Consider the following 27,247-nt stretch of genomic DNA (forward strand, 5'->3'; position numbering starts at 1 on the left):
TATATCTTAATTTAAAAAATAGCTTTATTGCCAAAAACTGCTAACCATCTGAGCTTTCAGTGGGTCTTTTTCCTGGTGTGGAGGGTCTGGGTTCAATGTGGATAGCTGCTGACCGATCAGGGTGGTGGTTGCTGAAGGTTGGGGTGGCTGTGGCAATTTTCTTAAAATAAGAAAATAGTGAAGTTTGCCACATCGATTGACTCTGCTTTTCATGAACGATTTATCTCTTTGTGGCATGTGATGTTGTTAGATGGCATTTTACCCACAGAAGAACTTTCGAAACTGGAGTCAGTCCTCTCAAAGTCCGTTTATCAGCTACGTTGATGTCATAGTCTAAATCTTTTGTTGTCGTGTCCACACTCTTCACAGCGTCTCCACCAGGAGTAGATTCCATCTCAAGAAACACTTTCTTTGCTCATCCATAAGAAGCACCTCCTCATCTGTTAAAGTTTTATCACGAGATTGCAGCAACTCAGTCCCATCTTCAGGCTCCACTTCTAATTCTAGTTCTCTTGCTATTTCTGCCACATCTGCAGTTACTTCCTCCACTGAAGTCTTGAACCTTCAATTTGTAAAAAAAGCAGTATCTGCGAAGCGTAGTAAAGTGAAGCGCAATAAAACGAGGTATGCCTGTACCTTAAGAAATCTATAATTTGGATCTAAAATTAGATTTTTCCTTTTAACTTGTGAATTTTTCTATGGTTTCTGCTGTGTTGGTTCATTTTTGTTTAGTACTCCTAGCAGAGAAGGGACTGGCAAATGTCTAGAAAAGTTGATAATGTTTTGATTCAGGATATTGTTTGGATTTGGGCCCAGTGAAGGCCTCCATAGGGGATTTGCTAGAAGAGAATGAAGACCCTCAGTTGGGGCAAATTTAGCGTTTGCTTTGGGATGGTATTAGGATGGTGGCAGTGAGGATCATCTCTGATTGAGATGCCTGATACAGGGAATTCAGAAATAGAACCAGGAGGAGCTGGTGATGCCAACTGCCAGGAGAAAATAAAAACAGCTAAGCTGAATTACTTACTTTTACCTGGTTCTGACTGAGTTAATAGGCCCTTCATAGTCTGTGTTTACAGTTCGTGTATGCCCTCACTATACAGAGTGCATAGAATTTAAAGAAAGAAAGCTTTAGCAATTTATGTGCTCTGTTGTGCTATTCTGAATGAAGGAATGGAAGGTTTAAAGTCATAGTGATATAGATGGTCTCTGTAGGGTTAGTTTTCCAGGATGTCTTAGTGTCTCTCCCATGGATAGTTGGTACCAAGAAGAGAAGCAAGTCTTCTTGTTTAGTCTCTACTCAAGAGACTCCATATTTATAGACTCAAGGATTTTTTTTTTTTTTTGAACATTTACTTATTTTTGAGAGACAGAGCATGAGCGGGAGAGGGGCAGAGAGAGAGGGAGACACAGAATCCAAAGTAGGCTCCAGGCTCTGAGCTGTCAGCACAGAGCCCGATGCAAGGCTCGAACCCATGGACTGAGATCATGACCTGAGCTGAAGTCGGATGCTTAACCAACTGAGCCACCCAGGAGCCCCAGTATAGACTCAAGGATTTTTTACCTTTCCTTGTGACTTTAGGTGGAAATTATTTTCTTCCTTCATATACACAGAACACTATAATTTGTTAGGGTTTTTGTTTTGTTTTGTATTTTAAAAATTAAGTACACCTCACATAAAATGTATTTTAACCGTTTTTTTAAAAAAGTGTATGGCTCTGTGTCATTAAGTACATTCACATTGTGTACCCATCACCATCTTTCCACTTGTAATTTGGATTTTGATCGAAATCTTTTACATCTGGACTGATAATTTCCAAATAGCTTCTAGAACAGTAAGTCACGGGAGTGTTTTTCTTGGTCAAGCACCATGACTGGAACATGCACCTTGGTGCCTGGCTTCCAGGATTCCTTCCTGATCAGCCTGGTTAGTGCTAGAGCTGTAACTGCCTTGTGGTAAAATTTTTAGATGAGTTAGTGTGACTGCATTTGCCTATTAAAATCACTTAAGGGTAAGTTTTAAGTTAAAACCATTCCCTCCCAGTGACAAAAACAGTTGTTTTGGACAATTTTATGAACATGGAAATCATTGAAATTATTTTACTAATGGAATTAATTAGCTTCCAAAACTTAAGTTATTATTATTATTATTATTATTATTATTATTCTTTTTTAACATTTATTTATTTTTGAGACAGAGAGCATGAAGAGGGTCAGAGAAAGAGGGAGACACAGAATCTGAAACAGGCTCCAGGCTCTGAGCTGTCAGCACAGAGCCCGACGTGGGGCCCTGAACCCAGGGACCGTGAGATCATGACCTGAGCCGAAGTCGGACGCTCAACCGACTGAGCCACCCAGGCGCCCCCAAAACTTAAATTATTTACATACCATCACACTTTTTGCCATATTTTCAAATTTGTTTACTGTTACTCCCTTTGACACTTAAAAAATTTTTTTTTTTTTGAATCTTTATTTGTGAGAGAGAGAGAGAGCGTGAGCAGGGGAGGAGCAGAGAGAGAGGGAGACACACAATCCAAAGGAGGCTCCAGGCTTGGAGCTGTCAGCACAGAGACCGATGCGGGGCTCCAACTTGCAAACTGTGAGATCATGACCTAAGCCGAAGTTGGACGCTCAACCGACAGAGCCACCCAGGCACCCCCACTTTTACACTTTTTATGTCAGTACAGTTAATGAAAAACACATACTCCTTGACATACATACTATTAAAATTCTAAGATGATTTTGTGTACCACACTCTGGTAGGAAATGCTAAAGTAAATTAGTTTTTATATCCTGCCTTTAAGTCCAGTTTGGGATGGACTGAATCAAATTTTAATGCATCTAATTTCTGAAAAAAGCAATTGCTGAACTTGAATTTTTCTTAAAGATTTCTGTGTTATTGTGGCACAAGTTAAGATTGGATACAGGGAGGTATAAAGGAAAAGAAACCATAGAATCAAAAATTACAAGGATTTATCAAAATACTGAATTTCTGAGTCAGATTCTTATTTTCTAACTGAATAAGTTCGATGGCTTATAGTGTATGTTGTCCAGTTTATAGCCTTCTACTATTGGACACTTTGGTTTATAAAACAATTTCTTAAAACTTTGATGTTCAAAACAGACCAGTTAAAAAATACCTAGTCTTAAAACTTGGTTTAAATGTGAATTAAAATTTTTTTCTTTAAATTCCTGACATTTGTATAAGGCCTCATTAAAAATACATTGAAAACACAGCCATAATTTATATGGCATTTTCCTTGTAATCATAAGAATGTGACAGGTAGCTGCTTTTTACTACTTTAGAAATCTAAGTCTTAACCAGAAATTATGATTTAAAACTCATAATTTTTTCTATCCTAGTGCCTGTATCTAGAAGGAAAACTACCTATGCCATAGCTAAAGCATTAGGCTGTTATTATAACACTTTTTCCCTTTTCATTTAAACTAAAAAAAATTGTGGGGCACCTGGGTGGCTCACTCTGTTAAGCATCTGACTTTGGCTCAGGTCATGATCTCATGGTTTGTGCTGTCAGCACAGAACCTGCTTCAGACCCTCTATCCCCCTTTCTCTCTGCCCCCCCACCCTGCTCATTCCTTCTTTCTTCCTCAAAAATAAATAAACTAAAAAAGTTGTAATTATAATGTATATCATTATACACATGTACTCATTATAACACAAAGATTCACTTAAAAGTTACTGAAAAAGTCTAGAAGGGATATAATTTTCCCCTAGTAAAACAGTTTTTTGCTTGCCTGGAGAGAATGTTTTTATAAGAATGTGAGGGTTATCCTGTTGAGTGTAAAATATAGAAATGGATACTTGTGAGTATATAACTTGCCAGTGACCAGCAGTGCTCTATACCAGGCTTGTATTGAGCAAAGAATCATTCTTTTTTTAAGTTTTATTTGATTTTAAGTAACCTTCACACCCAACATGGGGTTCGAACTCACAACCCTGAGATCAAGAGTTGCATGCTCCTGACTGAGCCGGCCAGACCCCCAGAGCCAAGAAGCATTCTTTCTCACTTTTCAGGGACATGGCTGAAAGTACAGGGTCTTGAGCCAGATTTCTTCCTGGATTCAATGGCAGGCATGGATCTGTCCCTTAGAAGCTAGCTGTGTGATCTTAGGTTACCTTACTGTCATCCTCTGTGATATGGGGAGAATAAATAGTACCTCCTCAGAAGGTAATTGTGAGAATTTAAAGCCATAAAGTGCCTAGCACAAGACCTATAGAAATAACTTGCTGTCATTTCCACAACCACTGCTGTGTATGGCATAGAAATTTCATTTCTGGTAGCTTTTGAAATAAGCTTTGTGCGACATACATTCATTTATAAACTGTTATAATAACAGTGTTATTACCTGAGATTTCAACAATCATAGTATGATCATCCATAAATATCTAGAAGTAGGCTGAACTATTTCTAACAGGCATTTGTGGGGAGCAACAGGGATTTATAGTGAAGGGAAAACTGCATTAACCTTGCATTTCAACCCTCCCCTCATTCACTTACGTACTGCATAAATTCCAGTCTGTTCCTCTCCCACTTCTCTCCTTTATGCCAAGCACAGGGCCTGACAAAGGAGAAATGATGTCTACTTGTGAATGAATGAGGAAAAGTAATTCTGGTTCCGACAGGTATATACTAATGACCAATCACCATCTCAGAAGCCTGGCACATCCCAAATCATTTCAAAGACGTGTGGGAACTATCTGCACTGGTGGGGCTCAGTGGAGTGAGTAGAGGTCCTCCTAGGAGAGCTTTATAAAGGCATCAGAACCACAAAGCTTTGCATGTCAGCTTTTAAGTGAGTCAGTTAGCTGATTTGCACAAATGCCATATTCCCTTGGGACCCTGGTGTTTTAATATTTTTTGCCAAATGGTAAAAAGTGGCTGTTAATTTGAAAATTCCTTTTTATTGTTTATTGCTACTGGTATGACTGAGTAGATAGTTTCCACTTTTTAGGAGGGAAATACCACACATTCCAAGGCCTTGATCTGTGTGTGCTGTGGCCATATTTTCCAGAAGGTAGTTATCTTTACCCATGGCTCAATTTTGAGATGTTAATTACAAACCTATGATTGCCCCCCCCCGTTTAGTTTTTAGCAGGGAATCTGGCTGGGAGTGGCATCTTAGTGTGAGTCCTGGTATGCTGGGAAGAACTGTGTGCAGTTTGTCGAAAACCCTATTATAACTGGTTAGAAAAACAGCACCAAGGCTAGAAAAACAGAATGTCTACTGTAAAATGAGACACTGTGCTTTTCCTATTTGTTCATGTTGCATGATTCTACAGTGTGTTTTTTGTTGTTGTTGTTTTTGGGGGGGGGTGGTGGGGAGCGAGAGAGAATGAATGAGTGGGTGAGGGGCAGAGAGAGAGAGAATCCTAAGTAGGCTGTGTGCTGTCAGTATAGAGCCCAATGCGGGGCTTGCTCTCTCGCACAAACCATGAGATTATGACCTGAGCCAAGATCAAGAGTCAGACACTTAACCGACTGAGCCACCCAGGTGCCCTGATACTACACTATATTCAAAGAAAACTTATATTGAGTGTTCAGCAAGATAACAGGTACAAGTATATAATCTTAATTCGTTAGTTTTTAATGCTGAACTTTGCTCTAAGAGCATGACCTCTACTTCCTTCTTTCATGACTTCCCCCCATTCTGATCTGCCCATTTATAGTTCTGCCTCCCAGGAATAGTTGCCATTGTTGCAAATAAGCTTTTTCTTAAAGGACAAAATAAGTAATTTCAAGTGAAATTGCTGCCTTTCATGTGGGTATCACTGCTAGGGCTCCGTGGCTCTTTCTAATGGATCATGTATGTGTGGTCCGTTTCTAAAGAGAAACCCAAGGCCCTAAAAGCACTGAGGGGAAACTCATCTTAAATATTAGCACAAAAGACTTCTTAGCCAGGTTCTGTGGACTGGGACTGGCATGTTGATATTTTATATGGTGTTTCAGGGGGTGGGAGGGGCAAATGCACAGCAAGAGATCATTTTTTGATAGAGCTTCTTGACTCTCTTAACTAGAATCCAAGAGATTTAGAATGATGGTTGAAAACCTAACAAGTTTTACTTCTGGAGGGAGAGGTTCAAAGTTAAATTCTTTTGTGCACTCAAGACTCCTTTTTTTCTTCTGTGATTGCTGTTGGATTACAATTAATAATATATAAAACATACTTAGTATATTTGTTTCCCATGAACAAAAGGGCACATAACCTTATTAAATCTCATTTAAGAAAATTGTTCTCCTTTGAGTTAAAATTCAGAAGTAATTATAGATCAGGTGTATGAGGTTTCTCCTTTTCAATGTCAGAAAAGCCTTTTTAAAAGTTTTGATTGTTACTGTTTCTGATGTACCTTAGCATTCTAAAAATCATTATAAGGACTGAAAATCATCTAAATAAGTGATCCTAGAGTTGACTTTATGGATGCGATGAATTTATACTTAAAATAGGGAAGCAGACAAATAAATATGTTAAAAATAAGGCTTAGAAGAGCAATCCTTCATTTGAGTTATTCTTTGTATTTGAAATCTCTGTTCTAAAAGCCCCAGTGAGAAAGCTTATCTTCTCAGACTTCTTTCGAGCAGGTATTAACTCACACAGGAATGCCAGGTCCTGAGTAGTATGCATAGGAGGTCACGGACATTAAAAGGACAAAAGGATTCAGGTAGTTTTTGGTCATTCTGCAAAATAGGGTCTCTGAACTCATTAATGAAGTTAACATGGACAAGGATGACAACTTCGGCCCTCGCCGATCAGGACTACTCCAGCCCTAGGTTAGGGGTAGGCTAGAAGAAATTTTTTAGCAGGAACATTACATGGGAGCTAGTATTGGAGGGCAGCATCTTAGTGTGTGCGCCCAAGGCGTCTTGCTGCTGAATTGACTTGTTCTGGAGAGTGCCCTCTCCTGGCCAATACTGGTGTGTACACACCTCAAATCTGTTTTCTTTTAGTATCCAAGCTTCACTTCCTGTGAAGTCCGCAAGTTATCCAGAATACATTCATGATGAAAATTCAACTGAATTTTGGTCTTATTTTTAAAATTTTTTTTTGTAAAATGGATTTAAAAGAACTCAAATGACTGCTCTATTTTTGTTAACTTGGTTTTTTCTACCATAGGTCTCAACAAATGGCAGCTATTACATCAGACAGTGACGAGTCCTGCTGCTCCCTTACAGTGTCTGACAGACCACTGTGGATTCAGACTGGGAGCATTGAAGTTAACAGTGAAACGGGCAGGTCTGTCTGTGCTAAGCCCTGCCACAAAGTGAAGAGGGCATCATGTCACCACTTGATCATTCTGAAGTAGGTTAGGCTAGACATAAAAGAGTTCATTAGTTCTTTTTCCTGAGTTTTCATTGACCTTTGTAGCTGGGTGTATCTCATATAGGTGACCGTTTTACTGAATGAAAGTAACTTTCAATTGGTATTACCAGCTGTGCTAAAAACAAGTAGAGCCAGCCTCCTGTGAGCTTCCGTGAAACGAGTTTCTCCTAGGGCAGTAAAAGTTGAGTATCAGGTTGTAGAATTCTGTCAACTAGCAACAGAGTCTTCGTGGAAAGCCAAATAGTGGATTTCTCTATCTTTTCACTATCTCAGTCTTTGTCACTTTTATATTCATTTAACTTCTTAGTCATTCTTAATGTGTGTATATATAAGAATATATATATATACATCTATGAACATATATATATTCTTAGCGAACTAACCTCAGAACCATTGTCATTTACATAAGGAAAGTCAAAATTCAGAGGGGGGCAAAAGATAATCCTGAAATGTGGCCATAATCTTTTTAAGTACATTTATTGAAACTTCTCTGGATAACGCCTTAACGGCTTATTTGGGACTCTTCTACAGCTGGGAAGGTTTAAGGATTTCTGATGTACTGCTTCTGAACTTACAATCTCTTTTTGCTTCCTTGAATTAAGGCTATTTAACCCTCTGGTGTGTGCAGCTGGTGGTGAGCTGTAATTGGGCTGTTATCACTGTAGATAAGCTATAATTTGCAAGCTGAGTCACAATGGTACATTTTGGATCAGAGATGGAGGCTGGGATATTTTGGACTCTTACCTGGATTGCAGGGATGGTAGCTACCCTTATGGTGATTTCTTGAGGAAAAATCATGTTTTAATTTTCTGTACCTCTCATAGGAATCATAAGACATGCTTCAATCCTTGGCTTTCCTGTCAACCTGATTAGGCCTAAGGTTGAAGCCAAACATTGAGTCATAAATAGAAGGAAATGAAATTGTACATGGGATTGACTGTTTACTTTTTTCTTCTCTTTCAGTTTACTTCCAGAGTTCTGTGTGGGTCTAAATAGTATTACGATTGTTGGTTTTAACAGATGAACTTTTCTTAGTTCAATGTCAGTTCTAAAAGTGTTAATCATTCTGTTTCTTTAGAAGCAAAGACTACATTCACCTTCCATTCTGATGTGTGCAGTGTAGAAGCCATTTTTCATTGCTTGCGAAAAAGCATGATAGAATGCCCTGTAAGTTTATTTTATAGGCCTTGATCTAGTAAGTCAGTGAGGCAGCACTGGGAAGCTTAACATAAGAGCAAGAGTGCTAGCAAAGAGTGGGAAAGACACCTACTTTGAAATATCTGGAAGTTAAACATTGGGAAGGATGGGGGTGGTTTTTCTTTCCTTTCCTGCATTCTGTGTTTGTTTTGTCAGTTATTATTCCACTGAAAACACCATAGACCTTTGGCTTAAAAGTACATTTGACCAAAAAGTCGTCATTCTCTCCACAATCACCTCTTTTGGAATTGAGGCTCTTATTGGTACTAGTCTCCCAGGCTTGAGAGGCGTTAACCAGGGATTATAGAGGGTTTCAATGGGGTTCTTACCACTTGGTATTAAAGGGAAGTTGATAATGTTGGGCAGAAATTCTGGTCGTGCTTCCTGGCAATCATTTTTATAAGCTTTGCCCTTTATAAATGTTTTGCTCAGGCTTGCTTTTTTTTGGAGGTATGGTGAAGAGGGCCTCTGCTCATGATCTGGTGTGATAAGGGAAGCCGTATCTAATGAGTGTACATAAGTGGCCTTTGAGTAGCGAAATGGCGCTCTTGATGCCTTCTGATGTGCTGTGTGTAGCTCTGGGAAGGCACCCTCCACCCCCCTTTTTTGCTCTTTATACATATGTAGACAGTATGCTGTGCAGCTGACTTGCACGTAGCTTGATTTGTTATATAAATTTGCTCCCGTGTGTAGGCAGCCTGTGCTAGAGGAAGGCCTCTAGTGCTTCAGAGCGGTCCACAGCAGCTGAGGATTCACAGAGTTTAGTATTGTTTCTGGTGAGGTAAAGAACATAAAGCCGCACAAAGAACAAAGCTAAAATCCCCCCTTTATTAGGCAAATGTTCATCAGGTATTTTAAAAAATATACTCAAGTGCAGATTGTGTGAAGGTGACAAGTTTTGTGTTGGAATTTGGCCAGATGTACCTTGGAAATAAAATGAACGCTTCTGCTGGTTTAAAGTGGAAGTAAATTGTTTTCTCAAATGTTGGTTAAGTTTAGCTGATTTAAAAGAAAAAAGTATGATCCTATAATCTATGCAGGGCTGAATTTAAACAACAAGGACATAATTTTTCTCCTATTTACTTGTGCTTAACTACCTTTTCTTCCTTTTCTTTACTGTATTTCAGCACAAAGACATTAGCAGGCTGCTGGTTTCATGGACCTGTACCACAGTGACACAGAACACCAGAGCATCAGGACTGAATGAAATTGGAGATTCAGATTTTTAAAGCTGCACTAAGAAGTAAATGTTAAGGCAGTGGTTAAAACCCAACAGTCTATAAAGGGGCACTTGCAAATTGTGCTATATTAAATCGAAGAAAAGGCATTAGGGGAATGTTTTATAAAAAAATAAACCATTGCAGTAAGTTATGCATGAGAGGAGGAGAAAAGTGATACGAAACACGCAAGGAAATCACTTGAATTTTATGTATGAAGAATCACTGACCGTAACTTTTTTTGAATGTGAAGTTCTTACCAGTACAGTTTGGACAGGCCTAAGAAGGCAAGGGATGATGACAGAGAAGCTGGATTATTTTTTGAACTAAAACTTTGTGCTTTCTTCAAGGTTTTGTTAATCAGTTCAGCTATGAGCAAAGGCATTTCTAGAATGGATCTCCTGTGAAACAGCAATAGTCACATATGCCGAGGTGAGGCCAAGGTTTCCTTCAGGTGCTGGTGGAAACAACAGAAAAGATGATCTAACATCCTGCTAAAAGGATGGCAAAGTGCCCCACTCCACCCAGCAAAGAGATTTTGGACCTTTTTCTTTCTTTAATAAAGCAGGGCTGTATTATCTTGAATATACGTTTGCTTGTTAGAACATATTAAGATGTATTTATTTGCCACCAGTATTTAACATTTGTGCACATTTTCATAACAGCATTCTTACCTTTTAAATTCTGACTCAAAGTGGATAGGCTAGTGTTGATCTTAGAGTGAAAATGTATACTCTAAGAGCTAGTTCTTAATCCTACTGAGGTGGAAAGGCTTTTGCCCTGAATTGTGATGTGGACCTCTCTCATGGAGAGCCCTTCCTTCTAAGTGCAAGATACTCATTCTCCCAGGTGTCAGGTGGGACTTGACCCTGGGAACACGTAGTAGGAACAGACCCATAAAGAGCTTTCACGCATGGAAAATGAATTCTTATTAATGGAGACCATACTGTTGTTTTGGTCTTTGGAAAATACATATTATGAAAAACTTTAATTTTTCTTTTTAATGAATGGAGAAAACATGAGAAAACCAGATGGACCTATTACTACTACATTTTTAAGGCATTTTATATTTGATGGTGCCGTACTTTTAATAATAATACTGAAGTTTTTTAGTGGCAATGCTGATTTATTTTTTACAAGATAATCCATATTGATTACTTAATACAAAAAAAAAGGGAAAAATGCCAAAAAATAAAATACAAAATTCATTTGAAGGAACATAACTGAACATTTGGCTCCAGTGTTCAGACTTTCCATAATCTTACTGTATAGGTTTGGAATTACTTAACCCCACACTCAGGATTAAGAAAAGGGTCTGGGTAAGAGTTGGGAAACATTTAATATACTTGACTAGGACTTGTTTTACAACTCAAGAAGAAAAGGTGAACAGTCTTCTAGTGAGCTTAAACAAATTTTGATTACACTGCAAATAATTAAGTTTGGAGTGCATTCTAAAGTCTTTTTGGAAAGTTCTTCCATGAAGTCATTACACACGTTTGATCAAATCTGAAAAAGCTCAGGAACTAGCAGCAGGGAGTTCTAAAGATTACATGTACTTCTGTGGCGCCCTCTTAGACTTCGGTCCATCTTGTTCTTTCAGATGTTGAACACCAGCAGTACCTTTCAGGCTCACTTTAAGAACCAGAGAACTCTAAGCCATGGTGGGTTGCACAATAAGGATTTGTAATTAAGCTTTAGAATTCTTTGCGCAGTGATGGAAATGACCAAGAAATAATACAAAGGCAAAACCTGATCTCTCCCAATTCTTTTTAAGTATCTATTTTTTCTCATGACAAAACTCTCAAAGGCATTTTGTTATAAACCACATTTTCATTTTTTAATAAATGAAATTTGGTGGTGTTTAAAACCTAGACATACCATGTTGCTATTTCACTTTTCATTGCTTTAGTTGCTTAATATTTAAGCTTTGCTTCATGCTACCTTTGTATTTCAAATCTTCACAAGCCTATTTCATTTTGTAGACTTGAATGACAAAAATTGTTTCTCATCTAAAGTATGCTAAGACTTCAATGTTAAAGAATGTTGTGTAACATTTATCCAATAAAGTCTTGATTTTTTAAAATTTAGTTATCTAAAAACTTTTGTTTACTTTTTAAGAGTTAGATTTTTTTTTAACTATTAGGACTCAACCACTGTTGTTCTTTAGGGAGCTGTTTTAAGTAACACTGCCTCCTTAGGCGAACAGCCTGTAAGTTTTTATTTAATCACCGGGAGATTTTATGGGACCCTCTATGACCAAAGGATAGAAGAAGGGTGAATAGTTTAATTAGGACCCTGTACATAGACATTACTGGTTTTCTTCAAATTCTAGTTAACATATACTGTAATATTGTTTTCAGGAGTATACGGTTTTCTTTTCTGATGGAAACAAATTTACTACCATTCAGAGTTGGATGTGATTAAGTATCTACTGGTAGGTTTAATTTTAAGAAGTCCTGCCCTTATGGATAAATGGTTGCTTCTTTAAAAGCCCAGCATGTCTGGGGCACCTGGATGGCGCAGTCGGTTAAGCGTCCGACTCTTGATCTCGGTTCAGGTCATGATCTCACGCTTTGTGGGTTTGGGCCCCGCATCGGGCTCTGCATTGATGGTGCAGAGCCTGCTTGAGATTCCGTCTCTCCTTCTCTCTGACCCTCCCCCACTTGTGATCTCTCTTTCTCTCTCAAAATAAACTTAAAAAAATAAAAGGCCTAGCATGTCCAATGTGTTTGAGCAGAAACACTCGTTTTCAGGAAAAAATTAGCCTTTTAAAGCCTACCAGAGAGCTGAGATTTTTCAGACCCAAAAACTTAAGTTACTGTGTCTCACCCCCTCATTTGAGATAAGCAATTCTTTAGAAGGCTGCCTGTTATTCCAGAGTATATACAGAATCTTTAGGCTCAAATATTCTCCCATTTCAGTTTATGTAAGTGTAAAGACGAGGCCACTGGATTATGGCTCTGTTTATATTTTGTATCCCCCCCTGAAGTTTCCTACTAATGGAAATGGAACTAGAGAGAACCAAGGTAAAGAAGCCATGCACACATCATCTGGAAGGCCGCCACATGACATCCACCCCGCCCCAATACAGTCCAGATCGTGTTATATACATGTGTCAGTATGTTTACAGACGCCCCTCTTAACAAAGGAGAGGGGATGAGTGATGAAACCCATGGATACAACTCAGGACCTTTCTGGTCTTCATATAAGGAAATGTAAGTTTGGATTCATGCCCGGGAATCCTGTATGGAATGTACCAGTACCTCCATGGACATGCTGGGTATGTCACTGCAAATATGCCCTACAGATAAAATTAAGCTGTTTTCCTGCTTTTATACCTAAGAACTCATTTTTCTTCTTTCAAGTAATGATTCTTCCCTCAGTGCTTTGAATAGAGCTGTGTTTTCTTTAAGCATACCTTGCTCTAGTGGTGAACATCCTGCCAAATCTTTGCTTATTCACAGTGAAATTTCATGGCCTAAACAAGTAGGTATCATATCAAGAAGGTAATGAACCTGGAAGGAAAGAGTATACGTCAGGAATACTGTGTCAGAGGAAGAAAGAGCTGGCCAAACCCAAGCTGCTAGGTCACCGTACTTAAGCATACTTCTGGGATTAGTCCTTTCCCAATTCCTTTGTGAAGCACATTTGTAGAAGCAACCTTCTGACGCAAGGGAGGCAAAGTGAGATGGTGACATTAAGAGGATGTTTCTATACAGATAAGCTGCTTTACAGGTACGGATTCTAATCTAAGGTCTACCAGTCACCTTCCTGACAGAAGACTCACACGGTAACCTCACTGGCCAAAACCATGGAAGATGGAATTTTTTTCCCTTGAGTGAACTAGTCTATAATTTTGTGCTTCTGAATTCTAAGCTCAGTGCGTGATTCCTGAGTGGACAGCTCAGATCTGTGATCTAAAGCAGGTGAACCATATCATCAGTCTGAAGTACCTTGAGGTAAAGGAGTGTCTGCTGTGTCACTGTTCCAGAAAAGCACAGCCAGGGGCTTCAGTAAGACACAAAGCAACCTTGTGGAAGACAGGGATGGGGCTGGGGGTCCTTCACATGTTTAAATGAAGCTGCTCTAACACCTGTAGAAAACAAGGCAGTTACTCTTGACCTCTGATGTCAGCGCTGCCAAGGCAGGACCTCATCAGTGTCATGCTGCCTCAGGAAATCACCCGACCTTCTCTCCCAGTTAACTTCGTGAAGAAAAGTTGTAAATAGCGTATTCTATTTTGGGCTAGTCAGACTATTCCACAAAACAATGTTGTGTACGTCAGACCAAGTACCAGAGACCGTCCAACAAAGCCTACATTCTTTGAAATGTAAACACTGTTCTCCCTACTTCACTCCATTCCCTTGCTTCCCATTCCTGGCCTCCCTGAGGACTTCTGTCTTTAGTCTGCCTGAAGACTTTACCATCTGTGGATTTCTAACTTGTTACATTTGGGGAATTGGAGGGCACTTGGGTGCTCAGGTGGCCTTAGGTGGCTGCCAGGTGGGTGTTCAGGTAGGGTGCCTGATGTAGACATCCACCTGACACAGCATCCCACAGGGGGACAACAAGCTTCCAGTATCTTCATATCTAGCTCCTCACCTTTGGCACTGATTTCCCGGAGAGGCTTCTGAGTTGGTTCCCTTCACATCCGCCATGATGCCTGATGGCTTAGAAGCCCCAGTGCCAGGCAGGAGTTCCCATCTGGTTGGGCTGTATTTTTTCAGCAAGCCAGAGCTCTAGGAGCTGGGGCCAAATCATGGCTGAGAGTGGTTAGCTATGCGCTTCCTGGGCAATGGGACAGCAGGCCATGCCGTGCTTTAGCTAAGAGGGAAGTGTGGGCTTCCAAAGTTGCCTCCTGAGTGAAAGCAAAAAGAAGGTAAGGAGTCATATTTCTAGTTCTGGCTGATAGAGCTTAACTCCTATGTGATGGAGTTTATTCCTAGTTTGCAGACCTCACAGAGTTGGAAAATTCTTATTATAGAATATTCTAAACATCTGTAAAGTAGACTAGCATAACTAACAAACCCCATGTATCCAACCCTAGCTTCAACAATTAGCAGCTTGTAGCCAGGAGGACTGAAACGTTTAATGCTCTGAAGTATGAGGGCCATGCTGACTAGTTTTCATATACTCATGTTACTAGTTTCTTGACTGCCCCTTGAAGGGTTTGAAGCAATTGTTCTGATACTCTAGGGTTATTTTAGCCCCACCTCTCGGGTTGACTGGTAGCAAGCAGTCCATTGCTCACTTTCAGAAGCACTAATGGGCTTGTTCTAGTGGGGACTCAGGGCAGCTCTTGGCAGACAGCAGGAAGCAAATGGAAACGATCACCTCCTTTTTCTGTCCGGCTTTTAACTGTACAGTTTCCTGAAGGCACAGACTTCCTAGCCCCTTCTGGTACAATGTGCACATGCTTCCTCTTTTAAAGGAAATGCAGGTGATAGAAGGACTAACTAAGCTCATAACTATTGAAGTAGGGGGGAGGGGCGGGGGGGGAGTGGGTTGCAGGGTGAAAAGGAGCATACACACCTCGCTAAAAGTGTTCCAAGATTTTTACCAGGGTTTGGGGGTATCAAGCACGCAGTACACCCCAAAAGACATATTAGAGGAAGAGTTCAATGCCTTCAGAAATGAGGGGGCGATGAAGGGAAAGGCTGGCTTACGACAGGAAGTGATCACAGCAACACAGACACAGAACAGGCAACAGCCGAGCTGGCAGTGACCCCCAGGGCTGCCCCTGGAAGACTGAGCTCCAGCAACTCTATGCTGCCTTGTAGGCCAACAGCAAGCTTAAGGGAAAGTTCAGATAACAGAGGAAAAGGGACAGAGGCTTAAAGCACTGATTCTTCCTGTCCTAGGAGGTTTCTCAGATTGGCACCCTGGTCTTAGAGGGTTACTGGACCTTGCCCTTTAAAGACCTTAAGGATATTAAAGCAGCCATTCACCTGCACATCTGTTCCCATCCTCCTTGATCTTCCCCTTTGACATTTCAATTTTTGCTAAACAGGTTGTAAAAGACAGGATTCACAGGTCTGGTTAGCTCTTAGGATCAGACAGACAACTCGGCAAATACGTCTCCCAATCAGGTTTACATTTAATACCTGCTGCCAGTTCTCTAGCCCATGACATTTTACTCAGTAAAATCCCTCCCTCTGTCTTTCTAAATCAGTCTGGATTCCAGCTTCAGAGCTGTGTAAAAGGAATTCAATTACATTTCCAGTAGGCTCAGAGGCCAGCTCAGCGACCCACAGCACCAGAAATAATCACCAGGCCCAACAACATTTCCAAGAGCAGTTCCCTACTTTTAACGACACAAAATGTTGCGAGAAATAGGGACTTTCGTCATTTAAGACTGAACAAGCATTCATGCCTTTGACTATACCTGAGTTAACTCTGAAGGTCCAATGTGTGAGGTCTTGCCATTTTACTGAAGTTCAAATGTAGGCCCAGTGCCACGATGTTCAGGTCATTAGCTAGTAGGCTCAGCCACTCCCCAGCCTCCACATCTCGGCATGGTGTAATATTCTCTATTCCTACAAGCACAATAACTTGTAATAAGATAGGGAGTTCTGGGGGGTGAGACAAGGGGCAAAAGGGTGGGGGGAAGGGAACCCAGGGGCAGTGCTTCTGATGGAAGGGAATCATATACAGAAAGTCAGAGTTCTTAGGAAAAGAGGTTGGATCTTAAGAACAGAATATAACCATAGCTCAGATGCATGACATGAGGAAAAGGAACTAATCTACAGTGCACTCCACAGAAAAAGCACTAGATGAGTAGGACTTTGTTGTAGGAATAGTCCCAGTTTCCTGGGTGAGCCTCCTGTGAACAGAAAAGTCGCTCATGTCAAAGTTAGAGGGGTGGTTAAGACATAGTATGGAAATACAGAGAACACAAGATTCAGTGGAAATGTGATCTGGGAGAGGGTGGGGAGGCTGAAACTACAGAACAAGGTGGGGGATTTCTGAAAGTCTCAAGACAAAGATGCAAAAATGAAAATTTACAGATGAGAAGACATATGCTTACAAGCCAGACTGAATGCTCAACATCTCAGGACATTTTACATGGCTGCACAAGATGGGCTCCCCACTGGCTTAAAGTGACTTTCTTTACAAAGTGTCTTTTTAAGCTTCACAGTGTATAAGTACTGGATTCACTGTTGAGAAATCCTAGCTGAGCCCTCTAAATTAGCCAGAACTGCACACCTATCCAAATAAAAACACTACTGTAGAAAGTTCTGGGACCATTAACTGTAGGGTGTTAAGGCCATTCTGGGCAATACACAGGGAAGTCCCAGATCAATCCACTGGTCTCGACTAGGTGAAACCAAGCTATTATCTTTCATTGCCTCCCACCATATTCTTTGGAAGGTGAAAAATAGCACATAAACCTGGCTGACATTAAAAACACTTGCTGGATCTTAAGATTTTGAGGAAATGACTAGTTTCTACTTACCTTGAGATAACATATAACGGTTAGTAAAGGAGACATTTTAAAAATCAGGTACTAATCAAAGGGTACAGATACTGGAGACTTCTGGATTGTGATGGTTATTCACATTGAAAACACTTCTTATAGAATGCTCTTTAATACCAATTAACTGGGTTTCTGGTAGAGCGGTAGGTGTTGGTGCTATTAAAAAAATAAACATGGCCCTTACCTTCCAGGAGCTCATGGAGGCAGGGAATAGATACTATTTAAATAAAATGTATCTTAATAGTCTTCAAGGAAACTGTTGAAGGAGATCCAAAATTATTTTGATCCATCATGATATTGTCGGAATAAGAACATATACAGAATCAAATGCTTCAATTCTATTCCATTCATTCTAATGTCAACTATTTTCAAAAGGTTGAATCTATTTTTTCTTCCAGATTTGTAAACAGAGAAATAATTGTGGTTGATTAAAAAAAAAAAAACCCTCCAAATTTCACACTTAGGGGTGTGTGGGTGGCTCAGTCGGTTGAGTGTCTGACTTCGGCTCGGGTCATGATCTCACAGTTCATGGGTTTGAGTCCCGCATCGGGCTCTGCACTGACAGCTCAGCCTGGAGCCTGCTTCGGATTCTGTGTCTCCTTCTCTCTCTGTCCCTCCCCTGCTTGCACTCTCTCAAAAATAAACGTTAAAAAAATTTAAAAAAAAATTTCACACCTAGTTAGATTCTCTTTCTTTTCTTTCAAGATTCATTGTGAGATTTCAGCAGGGTGGAGGTGGTGGAGAAGGGAGAGGAAGCAGAGAGGAAGGCCTAAGAAGCAAAACCTGGGCACCTGAGTAGCTCAGTCAGTTGAGTGTCCGGCTCTTGATTTCAGCTCAGGTCATGATCTCATGGTTTGTGAGTTCAAGCCCTGCGTCTGGTTCGGAGTGTGGAGCCTCCGCACTGGTCCCAAGTGCGGAGCCTGCTTGGGATTCTCTCTCTCCCTCTTTCCCTGCCCCTCCATTGCTCATGCTTGTGCTCTCTGAAAATAGACTAAAAAAACAAAAACAAAAACAAAACAAAACAAAACAAAAACCTCTGGAGCCCGTGGCAATGACAATGTCTTAAGGAAGGCTGTATCTAGGCAAACATGTCTATTTCCTCACTCCCTGGAGGTTCAGACAGGTGCTCAGGAATCTCAGCTCCGACCTTGGCTGAGTCTCAGCTGTTGAGCCCAAAGTCAGAATCTGGCAAAGTAGCTCTCAAAATGTGGTCTGAGGGGAGCCTGGCTGGCTCAGTTGGTAGAGCATGCGACTCTTGATCTTGGGGTTGTGATTCAAACCCCATGTTGGGTGTAGAGCTCTATTAAAGAAGAAAAAAAGTGCCCTGAGGCCTGCCAGGAATTCCTGAGACCCTTTCAGGTCTCCAAGAAGTCAAAGCTATTTTCGCTAATACTAAGAGGTAGGTCAACTGCTTTTCTCACTGTCACACTGTCATGGGTGTGCACGGTGTAGGATTCACCAGGCTACATGACGGGATACTGTGACAACCTGAGTGCAGAAGCAGATCTGAATCCTGCTAGCCTCTACTAAGCCACACGTGAAAGAGATTTACAGAAATGTAAAATGATGTCATGTTTTTGTTTTGGAAGACAGTTTTCTAAAAATATTGTTTTAAAAAAAAATATATATATATATAAACAAGAAATATATTTGCTATTTTTAAAGGAATTAACTAAGTATTTACGGGACTTCTCAGTTTTAATTTCTCATCTGGTAAACATCAATGGATAAAATCCACATAACCCCAAACACTCTTCAAACGCTCTGGAGTGTGAGGGTCCTGAGGTGAGCGACCTGGGAATCGCTGCTCTGGCAAAACGGCTGCACAGGACGCCATCACCACCGAGAGCCAGACACAGGCCTTTTGGCCAAAGCTCCTGCACAATCGCTGTGATTCCTCACACACACTTTTTTGAGAACTTCAGATGCCAGATTGATTTATCATAAAGACAGCAAAGCAAAAGTAACCACACGCTCTCCCCCTCTCCTTTCCCCCTTAATTCCATTTCAAAATCTGGAAGAGAGGCTTAGCATAGCACAGAGTTAACACTGCACATCATTCTGCAACCGACCAACGCACTGCACTCTAAGGGGCTCTGAGGAACAGATCAGAGCTGTGGCACATCTGGACACGGAGCAGGACTGCTGCAATGTCACTTACAGAATTATATGGGCACTTCAGTTCTGAGATGAAACCTGCAAGTCACTGCCTTTGACACTCAAACCAGAACTGAAAGCTTTCACCAACAATCAGTGATGACTAAGAAAGCCCAAACCTACCTTTGAAACCTCTGGGTTCGTGTAGTCTAAAAGAATATGGTTTTGTCTGGGATTCACATACCGCTCTTCTTGAATGGAGCTACTTTAAGTTGAAACTGTTAAGACTGATGCTTGGGCAAAAACACTGATCTCATCATGATCTGCACAAACATGAAGAGGCCCAAGACACTGTGTGAGGTGGTTTCTGCATTCTAGTACCTGGCGGAATGGTCAGTTCTTCAAGATCATCTTCGAGGTGACAACTAAGACTGTGGGCAGATCTGTGGATGCTGGTAACATTCAGCAACACTGAGCCTGAAGCCAGAGGAGCCTTCTGCTTTAGCTGTCATTATGGGGACAAAATTCACAAGCCAGCTCAGACCGTCAAAGAAAGCGTTTATTACCACAGAGGAAACCAGGAGATGCTGGAGCCCATGCCCGGCGGCCTGAGCAATGTGAGTAATCAGGGAGAGGGGGCAGCAGGCGGGAGCCTCATGAATCATGTCTGGGTAGTCTCTGAACCTGGCTCGGGCCAGGAGACACTTTGGCTGGGCTTGTGTGTATAGCTCGGGGAGGTCAGCTTTGACAAGCAGGCTTCTGCCCGGACAAAGCAAAGGTCAGCCAGAATCAAGGGTAACAGATGCATAGACACCACCTTAAAACGGAAATCAAATTAGGCTTATTACATCAGAAGTGCATTTGACCTGGATCATAAAACAAGAGGGAGAAGGGAGCACTGGGCCCTAGCAGATAGCCTGTCTTTGAGATAAGATGCTTTTGAAAGTTAAATATTGGCAGGGCCTTCCCCCTTGCTAACAGCGAGCAGCATACAATCTCCAAGCCAGCTTTAAAAGCTACTGTAAACTTTGTTATCTGTTATTATTTGGATTTTGAACAAAATTGATGGAGTAGGAACCAGTAGAGGAATCCTGTTTGATCTGGAAATTTTCGGTGGAGAGTCCAAAAGGTCGAAGAACCAAGTTTCCAAGATCTTTTAGTTTACCTGCAATGTAAAAGTGGAAATTCAAATAAATATGGGGAATAAACAGATGCAGGAAGACCTTGACTGATCCTGCCTTCCTATCTGATTACAAAATATAAAGAACATCTCTCTTCAGTTAAAGAAACTCCCGCTTTTAAAATTATGAAAACTTTAGCCCCCTCAGCAGTGTGGTCACACTTTAGGGCCACCCATCCCCAAGCCTTTTTTTTTTTTTTTTTTTTAAGTTTATTTGGAGAGAGCAAGTGGGGGAGGGGGGGGAGAGAGAGAGAGAGGGAGACACAGATTCCAGAGCAGGATCCAGGCTCTGAGCTGTCAGTGCAGAGCCCGATGTGGGGTTCGAACTCATGAACTGTGAGATCGTGACCTGAGCCGAAGTTGGACACCTAACCGACTGAGCCACCCAGGCACCACCCCCAAGCCTGTACTTTGTAGATGATCTTCCTGTCCAAACAGGCCAGGACCAACAAAGGACACAGGCCCTGGGATGAGTGATGGCCAAAGCGACTGCTGCTCCCAGGGGGGCTGAAAGCATACTGCCGAGCCCCAGGGCCTGGTGCTAAGGGTGGTGGCCCCTCCAAGTCTGTTCTCTGTGGAAAAAGCAGCAGCCACCTGCTGCATCCAATTCCACTCAGCAGACTTCTACTGAGCCAGGGTTCACACTGAAGAGCTTCCTGCTTTACTAGGGAAAGCCTTAGCTTCTACACCAAACTCGCTGCTTCTCAGGAAACAGGGGTTCTTATTCCTTTGATGGCACCACCCACCTCAATAGTCCAGTCTCTTCTCCCTAAGATTCGGGCTTTACTCATTAATCACAGGTACATTCACGTTTCAAAAACCAAAATTGAGACACGTGGTATAAACAAGGAGTTTTATGTGGATTCTACATATAAGAGTGCCACAGAGTTTGTATGTCAACAGCTGGAGATTTATAGGGACTTATGGGGCAATGGGATGGAATATTTGAAGGTAGGAGCATTTTGGAAAATCTTTGGCTGGAACAGGTGAATACACAGTTTCAACTCTTTCTGAACAATTGTTCTTGCAGGTACACTTCCAATGGAGAGGAGCGTGGGGGTAAAGGGGAAGAAGCCCCTAACTGTCAGAGCTATGGGTTCCTTCCCACCGTCCCACTTGTTAGCAGCTTTCTCTCTCTGAGGCCTCCCACCTTGAAGCAAAGCCCAAGCAGAGAACTTACAGATGCATGGCCTTCACATGTCAAGGCCTTTTCTAGTAACTCGTTGAAAGAACTTTTGGTCTCAGTCTAAGACTTATCCCCCGGAAGCTCTCAGACCCAGGCTGACCAGTCTCCAGACAGGCTTCCCAAACTTAAACCTGGATCACACATGCTGAGTACGCCTGTTTGAGGAGAGGCACTGGCAGCCCATCCCCACACCCAGGTGCCGTCCAGAGCACAGCCTCAAGTGGATGGATGCCCAGGTAGGGGCCACAACAAACAAAGGAGGGGGCATCCTCAGGTAAGCATGAGTCACCCAGGACCTCGGCGGTCTGTCCTGGGGTTGAGGAAGGAGGGCAGGGGGGAAACACACATTTAAAGAAGCCAACTAAAAGGTCACTGCTGGCACAACCCTTGGCTCTTCTGACATGGAGTGAATGAAAGGAGAATGAATCTCAAGGGATGGTCACACCACGCTTCCCAAAAGTAGCAGCGCCATCTGGCAGCCTCCTCTGTTAGAGGGCCACTCTGGACTGGCGACTGAGCCCCGGGTGCCCCCTGGATGGAGGTCTTGCTGCAAGCCCATCTCACTGCACAGCAACCCGTGAGAGCGCCAACTGTACGGGCTCTGCCATGTGATGCAATGGGAGCTACAGACTTCGGAGATGCTCTCGGTCTAGTGGGGAGGCAGACACAGGAGCGAGGTGCGCCCCGAGCCCCAGGGGAGGAGCTCTCCGCCTGTGCGGGGGTGAGAGGCACCTCAGGAGAGACTACACTGCAGCGCGCTGAAGAACTGAGAGGGGCAGGACGCTGGCATGCCACTGTGTTCCGTGGATGGCAAGGGGACAGGACTTTAAACTGCAGATGGAGAGGGACAATTAGAGCCTTCTGCAGGTTCTCACTTTGCTTGCCCTGCTGAAGAAGGTGCCCACCACAGTGAGCCTTGTACTTTTAGCTTAACTGATTCTCTGGACGGCACTCATGAAAACGTGCTTCCCCAGATGCCCTCTGCCGACACCTGCATGTCCCAGTCAATGACCGACTGAGCTCGGTAGGGGCAGACCAGGTGCTCTGACAGGTGAGTGGGGCTCCCCAATGGCTTTGCTGGAACTTTCTGAGCACTACATGCTGGGTGAGACTTCCTACTCCGCTTCCCTCTATCCTCCACAGCCATCTGACAGCTCCCACCCCTCTGCCCCACTTCCCCTTCCAGGTGTTTCCCCGATGGGTTTCTTGTACATCTAATCCGATCCTGCTTCTGTTTCTCTGAGGACTCAGCCTGCACACAGGCTATCATTCTCCTTCCTTCCGTTCTCGGCCTTTCTAACATTCCGCAATAGTTTTACTATGTGATCTCCAGATCAGAATGTGGGAAGTTCTATCTGCTACGTGAGACAATGCACACAAAGTGCTTGAGACACCTGATAAAGACACGATGAAAAAGTCTCCATGTTAGAGACGACCTGAGGTTCCCAGACTTGAATCTGACCAACAGTCCTAAGTTCACAAGTGTGGCATCTCGCTGTGTGGTAGGGAGGCAGAGACAGGAGACAGTCACTTCACCAGAATAAGCTGAGATACGATGGGGAAGACAAGACACACACACACACATAAGCCAGTTCACAGGGAAGCTGAGATACGAGTGCCAGGAGAGTCAGTAAGAAGATTCCTTCCTGGGGGTGGGGAGGGGGGAGCCCTGCCAGAGCTTCTCGTGTAAGAGTGTCCATGCAAATCATCATCAGAGGACAGACAGGACTGTAGTCATTTGAGACAGAGGGAGCGGGCAGGGCTGGCAAAAATGGTTTGGATAAATGTTTAGAGAGGGGTGGGCAAGGGCAAGCAATGTGTCCAGTGGGCTCGGGCAGGTTCTTATGAGCCAGGCCAGAGTCTATGGTTCTTGTGCCACGGGGAAGGCCACTGAAGATTTGAGAACTGAGCTTTAAGGGTTAATAATGCTGTGGCAAAGGAAGAATGAAAAGGAGAGCCTGGAGGTGGTCCTGACAGAAAGTTAGTGCAACATTCTGGGAAAGCAGCCATTTATTTATTCACTGAACAAATATCTGAATGCCTATAATGCTGGGTAAAGAAGTTCTGAGGGGTGCAAGGCTGGCTCAGTTGGTGGAGCGTACAACTCTTGATCGCGGGGTTGCGAGTTTGAGACCCACACTGGGTATACAGATTACTTAAAAATAAAATCTTAAAAAGGAAGAAGAAAAAAAGCTCTGAAATCAGACTGAGGCCAGTGAGAATATAAGGGAACAGAGCAAAACATTATGGTAGAACCAATGATTTTTTGGTTGAAAGATGATTGAAAAATGCATCTTTTGCTGTTTATGGTTACAGTAGAGAAGCACCTTCGGTAGAGATCATGCTCATAAATATACTCACACTCACCCTCAGGAGTTTCCCTGCTGCTGTTTAGAGTCCGGTTGGATGCTCAGAGACTAATGCAGCTTCCTGGCCTCTCGGACAGGATCTGCCACATTAGCCTATCTGCCACCCTTTCCACTGGCTGCCAAATTGTACGCCTTCCCTATCTAGGCAGTAATCAGTCAGATTTTCTTATTTCCACTTGGAGCAGATCTGGCACCATCACTCAGCTGGGACGTGTCAACATGTCCGTGTTAGGATCTCATCTATTAGACTAACTGCAGGCAAAGAGAAGAGTCCCAAATTGCTTGTGCTCAGACAGGAATGTTTATGACTAGAGATTAACGCTTGTCACTGGATCCAGATCTGATAAGTGTTAGTTTCTATGCCTCCAAGCAACACTGTGTCACAATAACCCAATGGACTCTTACACATAACTTCTCCTTGGAGATACTGTGTGGCAGTCCATTCACCCTGAGGAGGGCCAGGAATGCCATTTGTTTTCACTTCCTTAAAGACAGCTGGGGTTTGGGCCCAGCAGGACACAACTGAATCCCCACTCACTGCATTTCCTCTTATGAGGCAGGAATACTAAGCCATGCAGCTGCCTCTTGCTTTCCTTTGAGCAAAAGGCAAATCAAGCACAGAATATGGAAGATAAAATAATTCACAGCCAAATTAAATACCTACATTAGCTTTTGGGTGAAAGCGGAGGCTGAAATAAGCCTTCCCAAGAACTGTCAAAGAAGCAGGAGTGACTTTTTTTTTTCTTTAAAGTTTACTTATTTAAAGAGACAGAGAGAATGCAAGTGGGGGAGGGGCAGAACAAGAAGGGGACAGAGGACCTGAAGTGGGCTCTGTGCTAACAGCAGAGAGCTGGATGAGGGGCTCGTACTCACAAACCGTGAGATCATGACCTGAGCCGAAGTCAGACACTTAACCGACTGGGCCAGCCAGGCGCCCCAGGAGTGACTCTCTTGAGAGGAGCTGGAGAAGCAGCAACCAGGGAATGAGGCAGAAAGCAGGGCAGTGAAAATCTACAAACTGATACTCTCTGAGGGAATAATGACAGCAAGGGATTGGTTTAGAGACACTCATGTGGCCAGAGCACACTGCATGTGGAGTCTCTAACGAGCATCAGGCAGAGTGGCATGAAAAGAAATATGAAAAAACGACCCTGGATTTCCATACTCACATGTATGACTTCAGCAGTTTGTTTTTTTTTTTTAATGTTTATTCATTTTTGAAAGACAGAGAGAGACAGAGCACAAGCAGGGGTGGGGTGGAAAGGGGGACACAGAATCCAAAGCAGGCTCCAGGCTCTGAGCTGTCAGCACCAGAGCCTGACGTGGTGCTCAAACTCACAAACCGTGAAATCATGACCTGAGCCGAAGTTGGACGCTCAACCAACTGAGCCACCCAGGCGCCCCTATGACTTCAGCAGTTTTAAGAGACAGTGACAACGTCAAGGCTTTCTTATGACGTTGGGTGAGGGAGCTGGTTCTAGGACCCTCTACTATGCAGAGCAGAGAAGCACCTAATGCACGGAAAGAGCCAAAAGAACGTGTCAAATCTTTGCAAAGACAACGGACAGGTTACTTCTAAGTGACCTTACGTAGCTCTTGATCACGGCATCATACAAGATGGTGTTCTTAATTCAGTTCACAAATGTGCACTCGTTAGGTTGCTAGTGGCCAGGAGTGAACACCTGAGAAGCTTCAGGAATCAGGAGAGCAGAAATATGTTCCAAGAGGGTGTAAGGAGGTGATGGTATGAGTGGAAGAGCTAGGCTGGATGGGAACAAGGCCCAGGCGGTGTGCCACAGTGGCTGGGCAGGAAGCAGCCGCAGGTGCCTATGAGAGGGAAGCATTACTGGGGTTGTTCTAATGATTTATGTACTTTTTTTTCTAATAATTTTCTCAATAACAGGCTAGAAAGGGAGAAGCAAGGATGTTCATCCTTTCATTAGTCCAATTAGGATTTTTTCCTTCACGGAGGCAGCTTTATGGCTCTTTTTTCTAACAAAAAGGCAGTCAACTTACTGACAAAAGAAAAAGAAAAGAAAAAGTCAGAGATAACTGAGCAACCTTAAATAAAAAAGCTCATTTTGTTAAATAATGACCTCACTTTGTAAATGCCAATGACAAGTGGTATTGAGCAGGCTTTTAAAATCTTTAACTGCCAGTTTTTAGCAGAAGCCAGCATTCCAGAGAAACCAGCGCTAAAAATTGTGTGGTCCACTGCAGAAGGCTTGCTCAGAATGTCTAGGGGTGAGATTATTCTGCCGTGAGTGGCTCCCGAGGACCCCCCAGCAGAGGAAGCACAGCCATGGCACCTGTAAGGGGGAGGGAAGAAGTCCGGAATGCTCTTGTGGGGCTGTGATTCCACTTGAAGAGTGCTCTCTCCCTTTTAGGCTCTCCTACAGTGGGGAACACCTAGAGGCAGTATCTTATTCATGATCCTTCTACTGAGTAAGAAGGTAAAGGAGTCTAGTTATTCATACTTTTTATGTTTAACAACAAACTGACATATGATTTACCAAGCAACTTAAACTGCTGAAATCCGATGAGGGGAGAAGTCATTACAGAAGCAACTGAGAATGAATTCAACTTGAATATTTCAAACGAAGGGGACAATATAAGTAAAACCCAAAGCTACAGAGACAGAAATTTTGGCTCATGAGAATCTAGAGGGACTCAGCCAGCCAGGCAAGGAGAAATGGAAGTTTTGATTCCATCGGGAGTTGACAATGGCTATAAGATTCCATCTACATCCATCCCTTCACGGTTTCAAACTGGCTCAAAGAAACAGACCCAAAGAACAACAAGGGTCTTTTCCAAGTGCACTGTGGCCACCCCAAATCTCCTCCAGCCTGAATCTGGCTCAGCTAAGTACAGATACTAGCTTTTTTCTAAAACAAAGAGTCACTGTTAGAATAGGTGAAAAATTCTCTTTTCCCTTTTCTTTGAAGAAAGAGTACCTCTAAAATAATTTTTTTTTGCTCAAACAAGGTGTCAATTAGGGAAAACTGTCAAGTAGGTGTAAATTAGGGAAAGAAAGAGCCTTTTTTGGAAAAACTGGGGAATGCTCCAGAAGTGTCCCCAACTCTAAAACAGTTCTTAGCAGGAGCGAGAGGTTTTGGATTGTCCAGGTTTAATGGCTTGTTCTCAATCAGTTCTGCTATCAGACTGATCCTTTGGAAACTATGTTCT

The 27,247-nt window shown here is 42.5% G+C and overlaps 2 protein-coding genes across 12 annotated transcripts in view; one reads left to right on the forward strand and one right to left on the reverse strand.

Annotated features, from left to right (window-relative positions):
• PWWP2A (PWWP domain containing 2A) overlaps positions 1-10,872 on the forward strand; it is a 127,456-nt gene extending 116,584 nt beyond the window's left edge. For 2 of the 10 annotated variants that reach the window (XM_042993092.1, XM_042993167.1), the window contains exon 3: positions 9,663-10,872. Coding sequence is in view for 7 of the 10 variants with exons in the window: in XM_042993167.1 (XP_042849101.1) it covers positions 9,663-9,676 (14 nt within the window). In the remaining 3 variants the exon portion in view is untranslated. Of the gene's footprint in view, positions 1-369; positions 625-7,131; positions 7,318-9,662 lie in introns of those variants that run through there. The other 8 variants (XM_042993113.1, XM_042993123.1, XM_042993133.1 and 5 more) reach the window with 8 other exon arrangements.
• Positions 10,873-19,867: 8,995 nt separating this feature from the next.
• Positions 19,868-27,247, reverse strand: part of TTC1 (tetratricopeptide repeat domain 1) — a 46,264-nt gene continuing 38,884 nt past the window's right edge. For both annotated transcript variants that reach the window (XM_007077602.2, XM_007077601.2), the window contains exon 8: positions 19,868-20,491. In XM_007077602.2, coding sequence (XP_007077664.1) covers positions 20,358-20,491 — 134 coding nt within the window. In that variant the 3' untranslated portion in view covers positions 19,868-20,357. The remainder of the gene's footprint in view (positions 20,492-27,247) is intronic.

The sequence above is a fragment of the Panthera tigris genome, chromosome A1 (genome assembly GCF_018350195.1).
Source record: "Panthera tigris isolate Pti1 chromosome A1, P.tigris_Pti1_mat1.1, whole genome shotgun sequence".
Classification (NCBI taxonomy): Eukaryota; Metazoa; Chordata; class Mammalia; order Carnivora; family Felidae; genus Panthera; species Panthera tigris.